Source organism: Neomonachus schauinslandi, chromosome 14, assembly GCF_002201575.2.
Source record: "Neomonachus schauinslandi chromosome 14, ASM220157v2, whole genome shotgun sequence".
Lineage (NCBI taxonomy): Eukaryota > Metazoa > Chordata > Mammalia > Carnivora > Phocidae > Neomonachus > Neomonachus schauinslandi.
Genome location: NC_058416.1, coordinates 18323977 through 18337050, shown reverse-complemented (window position 1 = coordinate 18337050; position 13074 = coordinate 18323977). Strand labels below are relative to the sequence as shown.

General features: G+C 39.8%; 1 protein-coding gene across 1 annotated transcript in view; it reads left to right on the top strand.

Moving 5' to 3' along the window:
- The window catches only part of WDR7 (WD repeat domain 7), a 345210-nt gene that overhangs the window by 234755 nt on the left and 97381 nt on the right, over positions 1 to 13074 (top strand). Inside the window, exon 22 of the mRNA XM_021686377.1 lies at positions 10202 to 10388. Within this exon, the coding sequence (XP_021542052.1) occupies positions 10202 to 10388 (187 nt within the window). The remainder of the gene's footprint in view (positions 1 to 10201; positions 10389 to 13074) is intronic.

Here is a 13074-nt window from a genome sequence, read left to right as displayed (position 1 = left end):
TCTGAACTTCCTGCTGGCCCTTAGGGATCCCTATGTACCGCAGGGCCTTTGTGCTGTCCCTCAGCCTAGAATGCTTCTCCCACACAATGCCCACATGTCTCTCTTTCATTTCACTCAGGCCTTTGTTCAAATGTCACCTTCTGCAGAGTCCTTTCTTGTCACTTTCTAGGCTCTTATCTTGCTTTATTTTTCTTCACAGGACTTAGTACTCCATGGCATATCTGTTTGTTCTCTTGGTCTTTCTGGCCCAACTGGAATGTAAGCTCCATGAGAGCACAGATTTTGTTGACCTGTGCTTAAAAACAGTACCTTGGACATAGCAAGCACTAGTAAATATTAAATGAATAGAAGATCACTCAGCTCGTAGGTGCTAGAGCTAGAACTTAAACCCTGGTATTCTTTTGTCTCCCACCCATCCACCAACCCACTCATTCACGCCGTTTAACCATCCTACACCTTTTGGGAACAAGACATAAGAGTATTTGGACCGTTTAATTGAAGATTCCCTAGATTAATGGATTTTTTTTTTACTTCTTTGATACCATAAACATCCACTTCTATTATTTTACTTCTTTATTGCTGATTCTCAGATTGTCCAAAAATCAGCACTCTTTACATTCCTTAGGCAGAAAGAGGCTATACGCAATAAGTCATATCTTTTTGTTTATGTGAAGGTAAGACTCCCTAATTTTAGTTTGCCATCCAAAATATATAAAATACTAAAAGCCAAAATAATTTTAAATTTCATTGTATGACACAGTTTGAAATTCAACAGAACCGAAAAAAATGTACTTTGAATCAAAGAGCATTGGGATTTTAGAGTCTTCTGATTATAGGACAAGAAATAGCAAATTACACTGAAATAGGACTGTTTTGATAAAACTGATAGTAGATTAATGAGTTTTTAAATATCTTTGTTAAATTGGTTTCCTAATCTAACAGTTACTTTTTGCTTTTTATTGAAAAAAGACTTGTTTTTGTGCAATGCAGGATGTAAACAGTTTAACAGTTTTTAATAACTGCATTAATATAGGCATTTAGTCATAGAAGTGTTTGTTAATTAGTCCATATCCATGAATAACGTACACTAGATTGGGATTATTTTTAATTAATTCAAGTTTCTGTATAAAGCAAAGGAATAGAATTCCAGATGGCACTCTGCCATCCTTGTTCTTTGATGGACATTAACAAGTGGGAAAAGGCTTCCTTCACTTGGTTACACTTTGAAATAAGTGGCCATCATTATTAATTCATTTTGCACTCATTGTAATGGCATAAATCATCATAAATTCATTTGGTTTAAAGTGCATATAATGTGTTCTCCCATAGGAATTTCCTTGTAATTGAACTATTAATTAATGCATTTTTTTAATATGACCTTTTTTCCCTTCCTCTGCTATTCAGAGCCAAGGTTGATTCATATGGCCATTTCTTCACTCATGATATTTTTTAAGTAAGAGGAACAAGTTTCTTCTAACCAGGCCCATTGACTGGCCTGCCTGGCCTAGGAGGGCCCAGAGCTCAAAAAAATGGTTTGTATGGGACGCCTGGGTGGCTCAGTCGGTAAAACGTCTGCCTTCCACTCAGGTCATGGTCCCAGGGTCCTAGGATGGAGTCCCGCATCGGGCTCCCTGCTGCCTGCCACTCCCCCTGCTTGTGCTCTCTCTCTCTCTCACAAATAAATGAATAAAATCTTTAAAAAAAAAATGGTTTGTATATTACCTACCAGTGGGACAGCTATAATAATTATGAAGGATCTCTAAGGGCTCTTTGAAAAATTCTCTGAAATGGTATGGTTTTGTATAATTCCAGTAAGCAAATTTCATCCTCCCTTGATAAATAGGGCATGACTCGGCTTCTCTTTTAATTTCCAGTTCTTAAAACTCCTCCCTGTGGCCACTGGTTTTCTAAAGCATTGGCTGCCATAAAATCCAGGTTCCCTTGGCTGCAGCAAGGAAGCACTCCATAATGGAGGTCCCCTTTCCCCTTCTTATGCTCAGTCCTTCCACACTTCCTTCAGTCGCTTTAGTTAGCCAGTGCTGTTTCCTTCTTCATTCAGGGTTGCTAGAGGGCTTGTAACAGCTCATTCTAGAATCTGCCTGTGAGGTAACCACAGGATTCCTATGAGGTCTTCACATGTCAAGGGAAGCATGGGAGGGAAAAGTTAGCCTCCCCCGCAAAAGAAATAAAAATTACAAATGGATAGCTGGGAAAAAATATCAATTTTACAACTTTTTAAGTGATCCTTTCCTATTTAGTGCTATTTCAGCACAGATAGAAACTGGGTAAAAAACACTAGGACATGATTCATGTTCATGTCATGAACATGTCGTGTTAGTAGGATCTGTATATGAAAATCAAGGTTTCAGTTAGTATTTAAAGTGTTGTATTGGTGTATATAACTGGCAGTTGACCCTGTGTGTGTGTGTGAATAAGTGAATAAAAGCACTCTAATAGGCTGTAGAGAACTCAAGGCACTACTACTATCAGGTTTAGTCTCTACCCTCGTTAGAAATGCAAGAGGGAGGGCGCCTGGGTGGCTCAGATGGTTAAGCGTCTGCCTTCGGCTCAGGTCATGATCTCAGGGTCCTGGGATCGAGTCCCGCATCGGGTTCCCTGCTCAGTGCAGAGCCTGCTTCTCCCTCTCCCTCTGCCCCTCCCTCTGCTTGTGCTCTTCTGTCTATCTCTCTGTCAAATAAATAAATAAAATCTTTAAAAAAAAAAAAAAAAGAAATGCAAGAGGGGGAAAAAGTGAGATAACCACATAAAGGTGTTATTTATTATTAAATGGTGCTTAAAATAATACCCAATGCTTATAGAAATATGTAACTATAGTTTTTTATAGTTAATATAAGTGTTTTCATAGAATAAGCATTCCATAAGTGTAGGGTGCATTAGTAAAGTGAATCTACATTTTGTGATAAGGATGAAGAAATGCCCCAGAAGACAAATTCATTATTACTTAAGTAATAGCGTGCGTGCGTGCGTGTGTGTGTGTGTGTGTGTGTGTGAGATGGCTTGTATGTTAATCTTTCGAAAGAGCTAGTCATCGTTACCAGCCAGATAGTACAAAAAGTGTTTTGAATTGTTGTTTTTTCACTGGTCAGTTTCATGATGGGACAATATTCGTCTTGCCAAAGCAACAAGTTAGTCATGGTAGAATATGTCAGCTCTTTAATCACTGCTCTCGTAGGCTTTATTTTGCTGTCTCTGTCTCATTCCTTTTCTCGTTTTTAGTGTTTTGCTGTTACAGCAAAGCGTAAATAATTTTCTTGCAGCTTTGCTCTTATGTAGCACTTTAAAAAGACAGTAAGAATGACGTTGGAACACTTTTCAAAAAAAAGCTTGGCATAAAATAGCACTAAAATATGAGCAATTGTTATTACTCTTGACTGCATGACAACAGAATTCAAACAGCCGGAGGGTCTAAGTTAATTGTGATTTATCCAGTGCTGGATTTTAGTGCTTTCTGCTTTTCAAAGTGTTTTGTTTTATTTTGATTTGTTTTCTACTGTTCTGAGCATGTCTGCCTTTTTGGTAGTTCATTTGTACTTTTGGCTAGACATACATGGTGATGGCAGTGGTGGTGGTGGTGGGTTACATGCTAGATTCCCACTTTGAAGCTGCCACATATCTATTACTTACCTATCTTGTGGGTGAGAAAGACTAGTAATTTGATAAATGGACCTTGAATATGGCCCCAGAATTACTTGAATAATGCTGAATTCTGTTCTGTAACAAAGTGAATTAGGAGCCTCTTGGCATTCTCAGTTAAGAGCCAGGGACCTGTAATAGAAATCTTAGTTGTGATACTTACAGTGGGAGAAGGTGCCCTGTAGTCCCTCAGGATAGTACATTTATTACAAATGGTAATGGGTTCCAAACTGCAGATATCATGGCCAGCAAAATTTCCAAAAATAAAATCTGAGAATATATGGCAGTATTTTACATTTTTTATTTTGCTCACTACAGATACTAAAAAATAGCACTATCTTCATCATTTTTTAAAAAGATTTATTTATTGGGCGCCTGGGTGGCTCAGTTGGTTAAGCGACTGCCTTCGGCTCAGGTCATGATCCTGGAGTCCCGGGATCGAGTCCCGCATCGGGCTCCCTGCTCGGCAGGGAGTCTGCTTCTCCCTCTGACCCTCCTCCCTCTCGTGCTCTCTGTCTCTCATTCTCTCTCTCTCAAATAAATAAATAAATAAAATCTTTAAAAAAAAAAGATTTATTTATTTGTTTTAGAGAGAAAGCACACACGTGTGGGGGCCAGGGGTGATAAGGGCAGAGAGAGAGAGAGAATCTCAAGCAGACTCTCCACTGAGAGCAGAGCCCGACATGGCTGGATCTCACAACTCTGAGATCTTGACCTGAGCTGAAATCAAGAGTTGGAGGTTTATCTTCATCGTTTTTAAAAATCTTTTAGGGGTGCCTGGGTGGCTCAGTCGGTTAAGCGTCTGCTTTCGGCTCAGGTCCTGGTCCCAGGGTCCTGGGATCGAGCCTCGCATCAGGCTCCCTGCTCAGCGGGAAGCCTGCTTCTCCCTCTCCCGCTCCCCCTGCTTGTGTTCCCTCTCTCGCTGTGTCTGTCTCTGTCAAATAAATAAATAAAATATTAAAAAAAAAATCTTATTCACCAAAAAAGTAGTAAGAATATAAGCATTCCTTTAAATTGAATAAATTTAGCTTTATGAAAAAGACTTACTACATTGTTTATATTTTTGCCATTTCACCATAGAGCCATGGAAACTTCCCCACGGGCCAGCATAGGTTTGTAGTAGACTCATGGAAATTTCTGATCTGTGCATAATTGTGTTGACTGTGCTGGGCACACACAGGGTAAAGTAATTCACAGTATTTGCCAAAGCAACAGTTATTAAGTGATAACTAAATATAAAGCGTGGCATTAAGCCTTTTGCCAAACGAAAGTATTTTCAAAAAATTTCATATAGCCTGGGGAACTTACTCATTTAGCAGATGGGAAAGGGTAATAAAATAAAAATAAATAAAATTAGCTTTAGAAAATGAAATAAACGCCATAAGATGCCATATTGTTATTTGTGAAATGTTTGGATAGCAATTGCTGTATTAAAAAGGATTTCATTCTAAGGTAAGGAGGGAAGATGTGGGGGAAACTCTAGATGTGCAATAGACCATTTTGTGACCACAATGCAACTAAGTTAGAGCCAAGACAATTGCAGGGATCTTATTATGGTTATATTTAGCTGTTGAACGAGTGATGGCAACCTTCTCATTGCGTGAGAAAAGATGAAACATATATTTTATTTAATCTTCTGTTTGCGGGAGATACTAGTAACTGCAGTTGAAATTATGCCTTCATTCAGGAGGAGATGGATCATAAAAGATACAGTTTTGAATCCATAGTTGGGTAGAGCATCAGGAATAAAGCATGGTCATAAAGATGCCAGTTGTGTTCAGACCTGTGTACTGGCCCCATTACCCATGGCCTGGGCCACAGAGGCCTGGACTCCTTCCCCAGGCTTGCAGCTAGCCTTCTACAGTTCTCAGTTATCTCATCTGAAGCACAGGAATGGATGCTATTTTTCTCAAGTCCTTTCAATTTGAAAATTCTTTGATTCTAATTAACCCATTTGGCTGGGAATGAGTAGATCAGAATGAAACGGGCAATAGGTCTTACCCCTTTCTAATCACAAGACAACCCAAGTATTGATCTTTCTAAAATGAAAATCTAATCAAACCTCTCCTTTGCTTAAAACTTTGAGTGGTTCCCCAATGTCACCAGAATAAACCAACTTCTAGCATGGCATATGAGGCCCTTTGTGATTGGGCTCTAATAGCCTGTCCTGCCTCCTGTCTCACTGTTCTGTTTCATCCGCCTTGTCCTCTTTTCTCCCTTGCCCATTACCTCAACCTCTTCCTTTTTCCCCAACAGAACTTCCAGCCATATTGAACTATGGATAATCCCTTGCTCTTCTCTCTATCTGGAATGCATTCTTTCCATAGTCCTCTCCTTTGAGTAGCTAACTCCTACTTATTCTTTAGGTTTGGATATAGAGGTAACCTTCCCTGGAATGCTTTTCATACCTCTAAGACGGGGCTAAGTGCCCCTATTAAGTTCTGTCTTGATACCTTGTGCTTTTATTTATTTTTTAAAGATTTTATTTATTTATTTGACAGAGAGAGACAGCGAGAGAGGGAACACAAGCAGGGGGAGTGGGGGAGGGAGAAGCAGGCTTCCCGCTGAGCAGGGAGCCCGATGCGGGACTCGATCCCAGGACCCCGGGATCATGACCTGAGCCGAAGGCAGACGCTTAACAACTGAACCACCCAGGTGCCCCTGATACCTTGTGCTTTTAAGTATTCTAACACTATACAGAATATATTCAAATTACCTGTTTGCTCACCTGTCTCCAGAACTAGAATGCATTTCCTTGAGGGAAAGAACTTAGTCTTCTTTCCTTTTGTTTCTCTAGCACTTAGTATTATATAGCAACACTCTATAAATAGTTATCACATGAATCTTTGGATGGATAGGTTGGAACCGAATTTCGAAAAACCTTGAATGAATGTCAGTCCAGCTTGTTGAACTTTTTAATACTGCCACGAGAGAGCCTTTTATAGAAGAAATCAATCATGATGGCAGATAATAACATCATTCTCTGCCTTGCTTGCTCAGTGAGGCACTGTGGAACAGTGAGGCATTTACATAAAATAAATACATACGTATTTTGGTACAGAATTAGATTTCATCTTATACAGAGTAAAATGCGACTGTTATTGGGTACCAAAGGTTTAAGGAAAATTCTGAGAGATAAAATTTATAAAATTGTCATGAGACTTTTTCTATCAAAAGGGGAGATACCATGGGTATCTTAATTTTAGCTTTTTTATCACCTTCTCCCATGTTGCAGAGCATCTATCTCTTACGGAATCATAAGTCAGATAAACCCTGCAGTAGAGAATACAGTGTAAGTTGAAAAAGGAATTTTAAATTTACCTATCCCTTTTTATTATCATAACAACCATTTCTTAAAGGCTCATTCCTTAACATCATCAGAAAGAATCTATGATTAGGAAGTTTGAAGCCTTAGGCATCTGAGAGTATTCCTTCAGAACATCAGGGTCATTATTCCTGGTAGCATTAAAGTCATAAGCATTTTATTAATCAGCCAGGCTAGAAGTCAAAATGTTTAACTTGAAAACCCTCTTTATCTTCTCTTATTTACATGTTTTTCCTGGCGTAAGTTGTCAGAGATAGGTGTGGAATTTTAACATTCTTCTGTCTTTATAATTCCAAAACAGACCAGTGAAAAATAATCAGATTCTAGTTAGTAGGTTTAAAATGTGTGTGTTAAATCGGCCATTTTTCTCTCTGCTTCTCTTGGTGCCACGTGGCCTGCCAGAACTGTGGGGATCTTTGCTTTGTGTTACCTAGAGATTGTGATCTGAACTAAAGAAGGAGAGATGTACCTGTAGAAGAATTTTACTTATAAGATCATTGAATGAAACAGAAAGTGATTTAAGAGAGGGGATATCGGTGCTGTAGGGAACCTGCATTTCCTGCTGAGCTGGGCATCCTCACTGTGAGGGTAGATCACACTTTGCAGGGGAGCAGCAGAGATACCCTGCGGGACCATTGCAAGGCCAGGGGTCTTTTAAAGTACGCTTACTCATTCTTCCTTTTCTGTCATTTCATCAGAAGGTAAGTGATCACATCCCCTCTGCTGTCCTTCCTACTTTGTCAGAAAAATGATGAAAAACATCAAGAAACCGGCCATTTAACGGTTTACCTTTGCTCTCAGGATAAAATTGTCAGAGTGGTGAGGAAGCTGCCTCCAGAGTTCCCACACACAGGCTGCAAAAAATCAGCAAGGTCCCTAGGATTGCCAGAATGCTCCTGCCTGTAATGAAGACAGAAATAGTGGAGTGCAGTTAAGGAAATGCTGTAAAACATTGTAATTAATGGAAACCTTACTGCCCCTTCACAACACTGGTTCCCAAGGACACACCTTCAGGGAGCCCTGTCCCCTAGATTGGAGCCATTGCTGCTTGAGCTCCAGGATGTCTGCAGAGAACAGCCATGGGGCTTTCTCTGCAGCTCTTACAACTTCCTAGAAGGAAAGAATAACAGGAAAGTGGTGGGTTTCTTGACATTTTGAAATCTTATTCTGACAAACTGGAGTGGGGAGCAGCATTAGAAATGTACATGCAGTCAAGGCAGAGATATTTCCATCTTAGGTCCGTAATGTGTGCAGAGCACTGTGCTTGGTGGTGTGGGAGATGGAAAGTTGCATGAAACATAGTTCCCACCCCAGGAGTAACAGACTTAATGAGGAAAAGGGAAATGCATAGAAAGGCTTATAATTAAAAATATCATGTGGGAAGGGATGCATACGTGCTGCCAGAAAATAGAGAACAGTGGGTCACCTTTTTTTAAGGAGTTTATATTTTTATGATCCACAGAACTTGCTTTACATATGACATTTACATGGCCTAGTAGGAGAGTACAATTTTCAAATGCACGTATGAATGAAGTCATGAATTTCAAGATGTTTCCTCTAGGAGGCTTTCCATGTATCTGTACCTTTTCAGTTTACTGGAGGCGTTATTGACCCAAGAACCATGGCCTCCTTGAAATTTTTTTGCAGAATTTCATAGATATGTATGTGTAGTGTATGTAGTTTCCTGGGGAAAAGACTGATGGATTTCAACAGATTCCTCAAGGGTTCTGTGGCGGAAGATACTCTGGACCATGAACAAACAAAGTGCATTCACAGACTCTTATCTGGGCTCTCATTTAACAATTGGCTAGGACATAAAAATGAGTAAATGCTTTTATCTGTTGAATGCATTAAATTAAAGTTGATATGCCACATTCTTAGTTTTGAAAACAGACAAGTTCAAGGTGCTATTCGTCATGAGCCCTGACTGCCATTTGTGGAGCCCTCTGAGGTGCTGGGTGCTGGGCACGTGGCAGGACACTTTGCATGCATCAGTTCATCCAGCACTCGTGCTCTGTGTGAGAGAGAGCTATTGTTTTCCCCATTTTACAGACAAGGAAACTGAAGCGCATGAGAACCTTCTTCAGCCTGCCCCCTAATAAGTTATGAAACTGTGGTTACTTCCCTGGCTTAGATCTGAAACCTGTATGCCCCATAACCAGTCTGCTGTACTGTTCTATGATTTGTAAACAGTTTTGTCTCTTCCCCTCAAGAAATGAATGGCCTCTTCTAAATTGCAGTTTGCTCTTCACAGTCCCTATTTTCTTTTTTAAATGTCAAAATGCCTTTTGAAATAGATGAGCTTTGGGGCGCCTGGGTGGCTCAGTTGGTTAAGCGACTGCCTTCGGCTCAGGTCATGATCCTGGAGTCCCTGGATCAAGTCCCGCATCGGGCTCCCTGCTTGGCAGGGAGTCTGCTTCTCCCTCTGACCCTCCCCCCTCTCATGCTCTCTCAATCTCATTCTCTCTCAAATGAATAAATAAAATCTTCAAAAAAAAAAAAAAAAGAAATAGATGAGCTTTTACAGCTCAACGGCCATTAGGCTTATGTTTACAAATTGTTAGCATTATCTTCAACATGAAGAAATACATGTTAATTAAAATCGAGATCATTTCATCAAATTTGAAAGTGATATCGAACTTTTAATTTCTTTACCAAACTTGCGTGAAGAATTTACCACATACTTTACATCTTTTGTGCTGGATCAGTATAGCAGAGTATGGAGAAACATAGATGCTTGTGGAGGAAGCTTTTTAAACTACACCTCTACCTTCATCCCTCATCCCTGCTGACAAACAAACAAGTGTTACTGATGGAAGTGTTTGACATATGAATGCTGTTAGGGGCAGAAGAAAGATGAATACCATATAACATTATTTGAAACCATCTCCATTTTGCAGAATGCTGAGTAGAAAGAAACCTTGTTTGGAAGTTAGGGTCACTGATATGTTTTGAAATTATATATACTTAATTATACATAATTCTTTTGAAATTAAAACATTTTAGAATATGGTATAAAATATTGTAGCCTAATATATCTCTTTAAAATGTGGCTGAGCAAACTGTAAACTTGAGCTCTTTTATAGTCTTACTGTTGAAAACCCCCTTTTAGTTAAAAAAAAAAAGAAATCAAAAGTGGTTTATACTTTGAAAATATCTTCAAAGAAAACATCACAAAAGTAAAATTACTTCACTGCTCTGCCTTGTCTTTTGTAATTTTAGGTAAGGCACTGACATTTCTTCTGCTTCAGCCTCCGAGCCCCAAACTTCCTCCACACAGTACGATCCGAAGAACAGCCATTGATCTGATTGGACGTGGTTTCACCGTCTGGGAGCCTTACATGGACGTGTCTGCTGTCCTCATGGGGCTTCTCGAACTCTGTGCTGATGCCGAGAAACAGCTCGCCAAGTACGTGCTCAGTTGCAGTTAATTTGTGGGGTTTTTGTTTGTGTTTTTTCGGTTGGTGATTTGTTTTAATAGACAAAAAAAAAAAAAAAAAAAAAGACTAATATCTCAATATATGAAATTTTGGATATAGACAGGGAAAGGGAAGTATAGTTCTGTAATTTGGGCACCTCTGGGATTTAGCATTGAGCCAGTGAATGACTGATCTGTGACATTGTGCCTTGACATATTATTATGTAATAATAGTGTAAACATATCACTTCTAAGGAAAATTATATATATACTTGCTCAAAAATGTTTTACTGATAGAATACATGGCCAAATTGTTTGGGGAATTATTCCTTCCCTCTCGTGGTAATTTTTAAATCCACTTTATTGATTTAATTTGGTTTCACTTGCACACTGTCAAGGACCAGCTGTAGGAAGTTGCAGAGATCCAGGGACGCAATGATGAGAGTAGAGGGAAAGGCAGATGAGTTGAAGGAGCTGCTGAAATGAAGTAAGTGGGAAGCCCTTGGTGGCCAAGTGTCCAGGAATGATGGGAAGGGGATTGGGTGTGGTAACAGAGGTTCATGTTGACCTGAGAACTCAGCCTCCTAATTCTTGAAGGCAGGTTTTTGTTTTTGTTTTTGTTTTATTTTTTTTAAGATTTTATTTAGTTTAGAGAAAGAGAGAACAGGGGGAGGAACAGAGGGAAGAGGGTCAAACAGACTCTGTGGTGAGCACAGAGCCTGAGGCCGGGCTCAACACAGGGCTTGATCCCATGACCCTGAGATTATGACCTGAGCCGAAACCAAGAGTCAGGCACTTAACCAACTGAGCCACCCAGGCGCCCCTGTTTTCGTTTTTTTAGTATAGCCATCCTCGTGGGTGTGAATTCCTTGTGGTAGGAATCCTTAAACTGGCCCATGATGACTCTCTTAATGTAAATGTTATCACCTCTTTGATTTTCTCAATGCATGGCATTTCATTCTGATCTCTGCTGACCTTGGGAAAAACTAGAATTCTCTGTCCTTTTCTTCATGGTTGTCTTTCTCATCTTTCCCTTATGATCCATCATGGCTCTAGGCTCAGGAAGTGGAGATCAAAGAAGCTATTAAAAGGCTAGACTGGGATGCTGTGGCTTGTCTGCAGATTGGGCATTCCCAGCCCAAAGTTCCAAGATGGATTGGTAGGAGACGGTATTCATATCCAATTTGACAGCTGCCCCCCCGCCCGACCTCCTATCATACCACCACATTTCCTAAACATTACCTCTGTGTTCCTCCCTAGTTGTATGCTCTTCAGCACATCACTTCACATCTTACCTCAGTTCCATCTACAAGTTGGGGCTAATTAAACACCTACCTCATAAGGTTGATATTAAATGTGTTTCCATTTCAAAGTGCTTAGAAGAGTACTTAGCACATATTTAAAGATTGAATGGATGTTCTGTTTATGGTGGTCGTAAGGGTGGTGACGCCATTGTCATTGTTTTGGTGTTCAACAGATCAAGAGCTGCTCGGTTCTAGAATGAATAGTTTGACATAATGGCAGCCAGGATAGTTTTTGGATGCAGGTGGCCTGAAGGTTCTTGGTTGACTTTAAGAATTAGGAGGGAACTGAGCCCATGAATTTGAAGCAATAGTAAGAGGCAGCTGGCCTTTGTGCAAAGCCCAGAACGTATTTCCAACCCTTTGCCCTCCTGTTGGCTGCAGCTGCCCTGCATACCTTCCAGTTCTGTTTTGACCTAATTTTATAGCCTATTTTCACAGCTGATCTAAACACAATTTATATTAAAGAGTATACAGTCTTGTTTTGTTGTTGAGAAAAGTGATGGGCTTTATTTTAGGTGTAGTATTTAATATTTTGTTTTATTTTGTTTTTAAATCAGTTTACATGAAGCTTATATCAGCAAACATAAAGATGCACTGTGTTTTATCTACATGCAGTATGTCCACAGACACAAATACTTTAGTTCTTCAGTAGGTAATTTAAATCTTGCTATTACATCCTTTCTGTCATGAAGATTAGTATAACTCTCTATACACAGCTCTAAATAAATGAATGTATCAGCATGTAGCCTTGAGGAGTCCAATGTAATTTTCATCATGATAAATTGCATAATAAGCAAGAAAATGTTTGCTTATTAATCTATAACAAGATTTAGATTGAAAATGGCCTCTTACATCCATGACATACTTGGTACAGGCTGCAGAAGGACTGAAATGGGGCAAAGTGGAGCAGGGACGTGTGCCTCTTACCCCTCTGAGCCTGATTGACCCTGTGCACCATAACAGTGCTCGGCCACCTCACTTCTGACTGCGATGTTCAGCTTGCTTTATGAAGAAAGTTTTATGTTAGGCTTGTGTTTTTTAAAATTTCAGTTCATGTTAATTGAAAAAGAAAAAACATACACAGTGCTTCCCTCTTTATTCCCATTCTTCTGAGTTTATGATGGAGGGGATTGAGGGGGGTAAGCCGCTCAGGCTGCTCCCTAGTTCTGGGGAACACATATGATAGCAGAGTTTCTTTCTTCCTCTCTCTCCCATATATTGACATCCTTTGTCAGAGATGATTCCTGAGAGGTCTCTTGAGAAACTCTAGATGGCTCGATTGATAGGGCATTTTTCCAGAATTAAAATGTCTTTATTTTAGAAATAAGACTGATGGGGCACCTGGGTGGCTCAGTTGGTTAAGCGACTGCCTT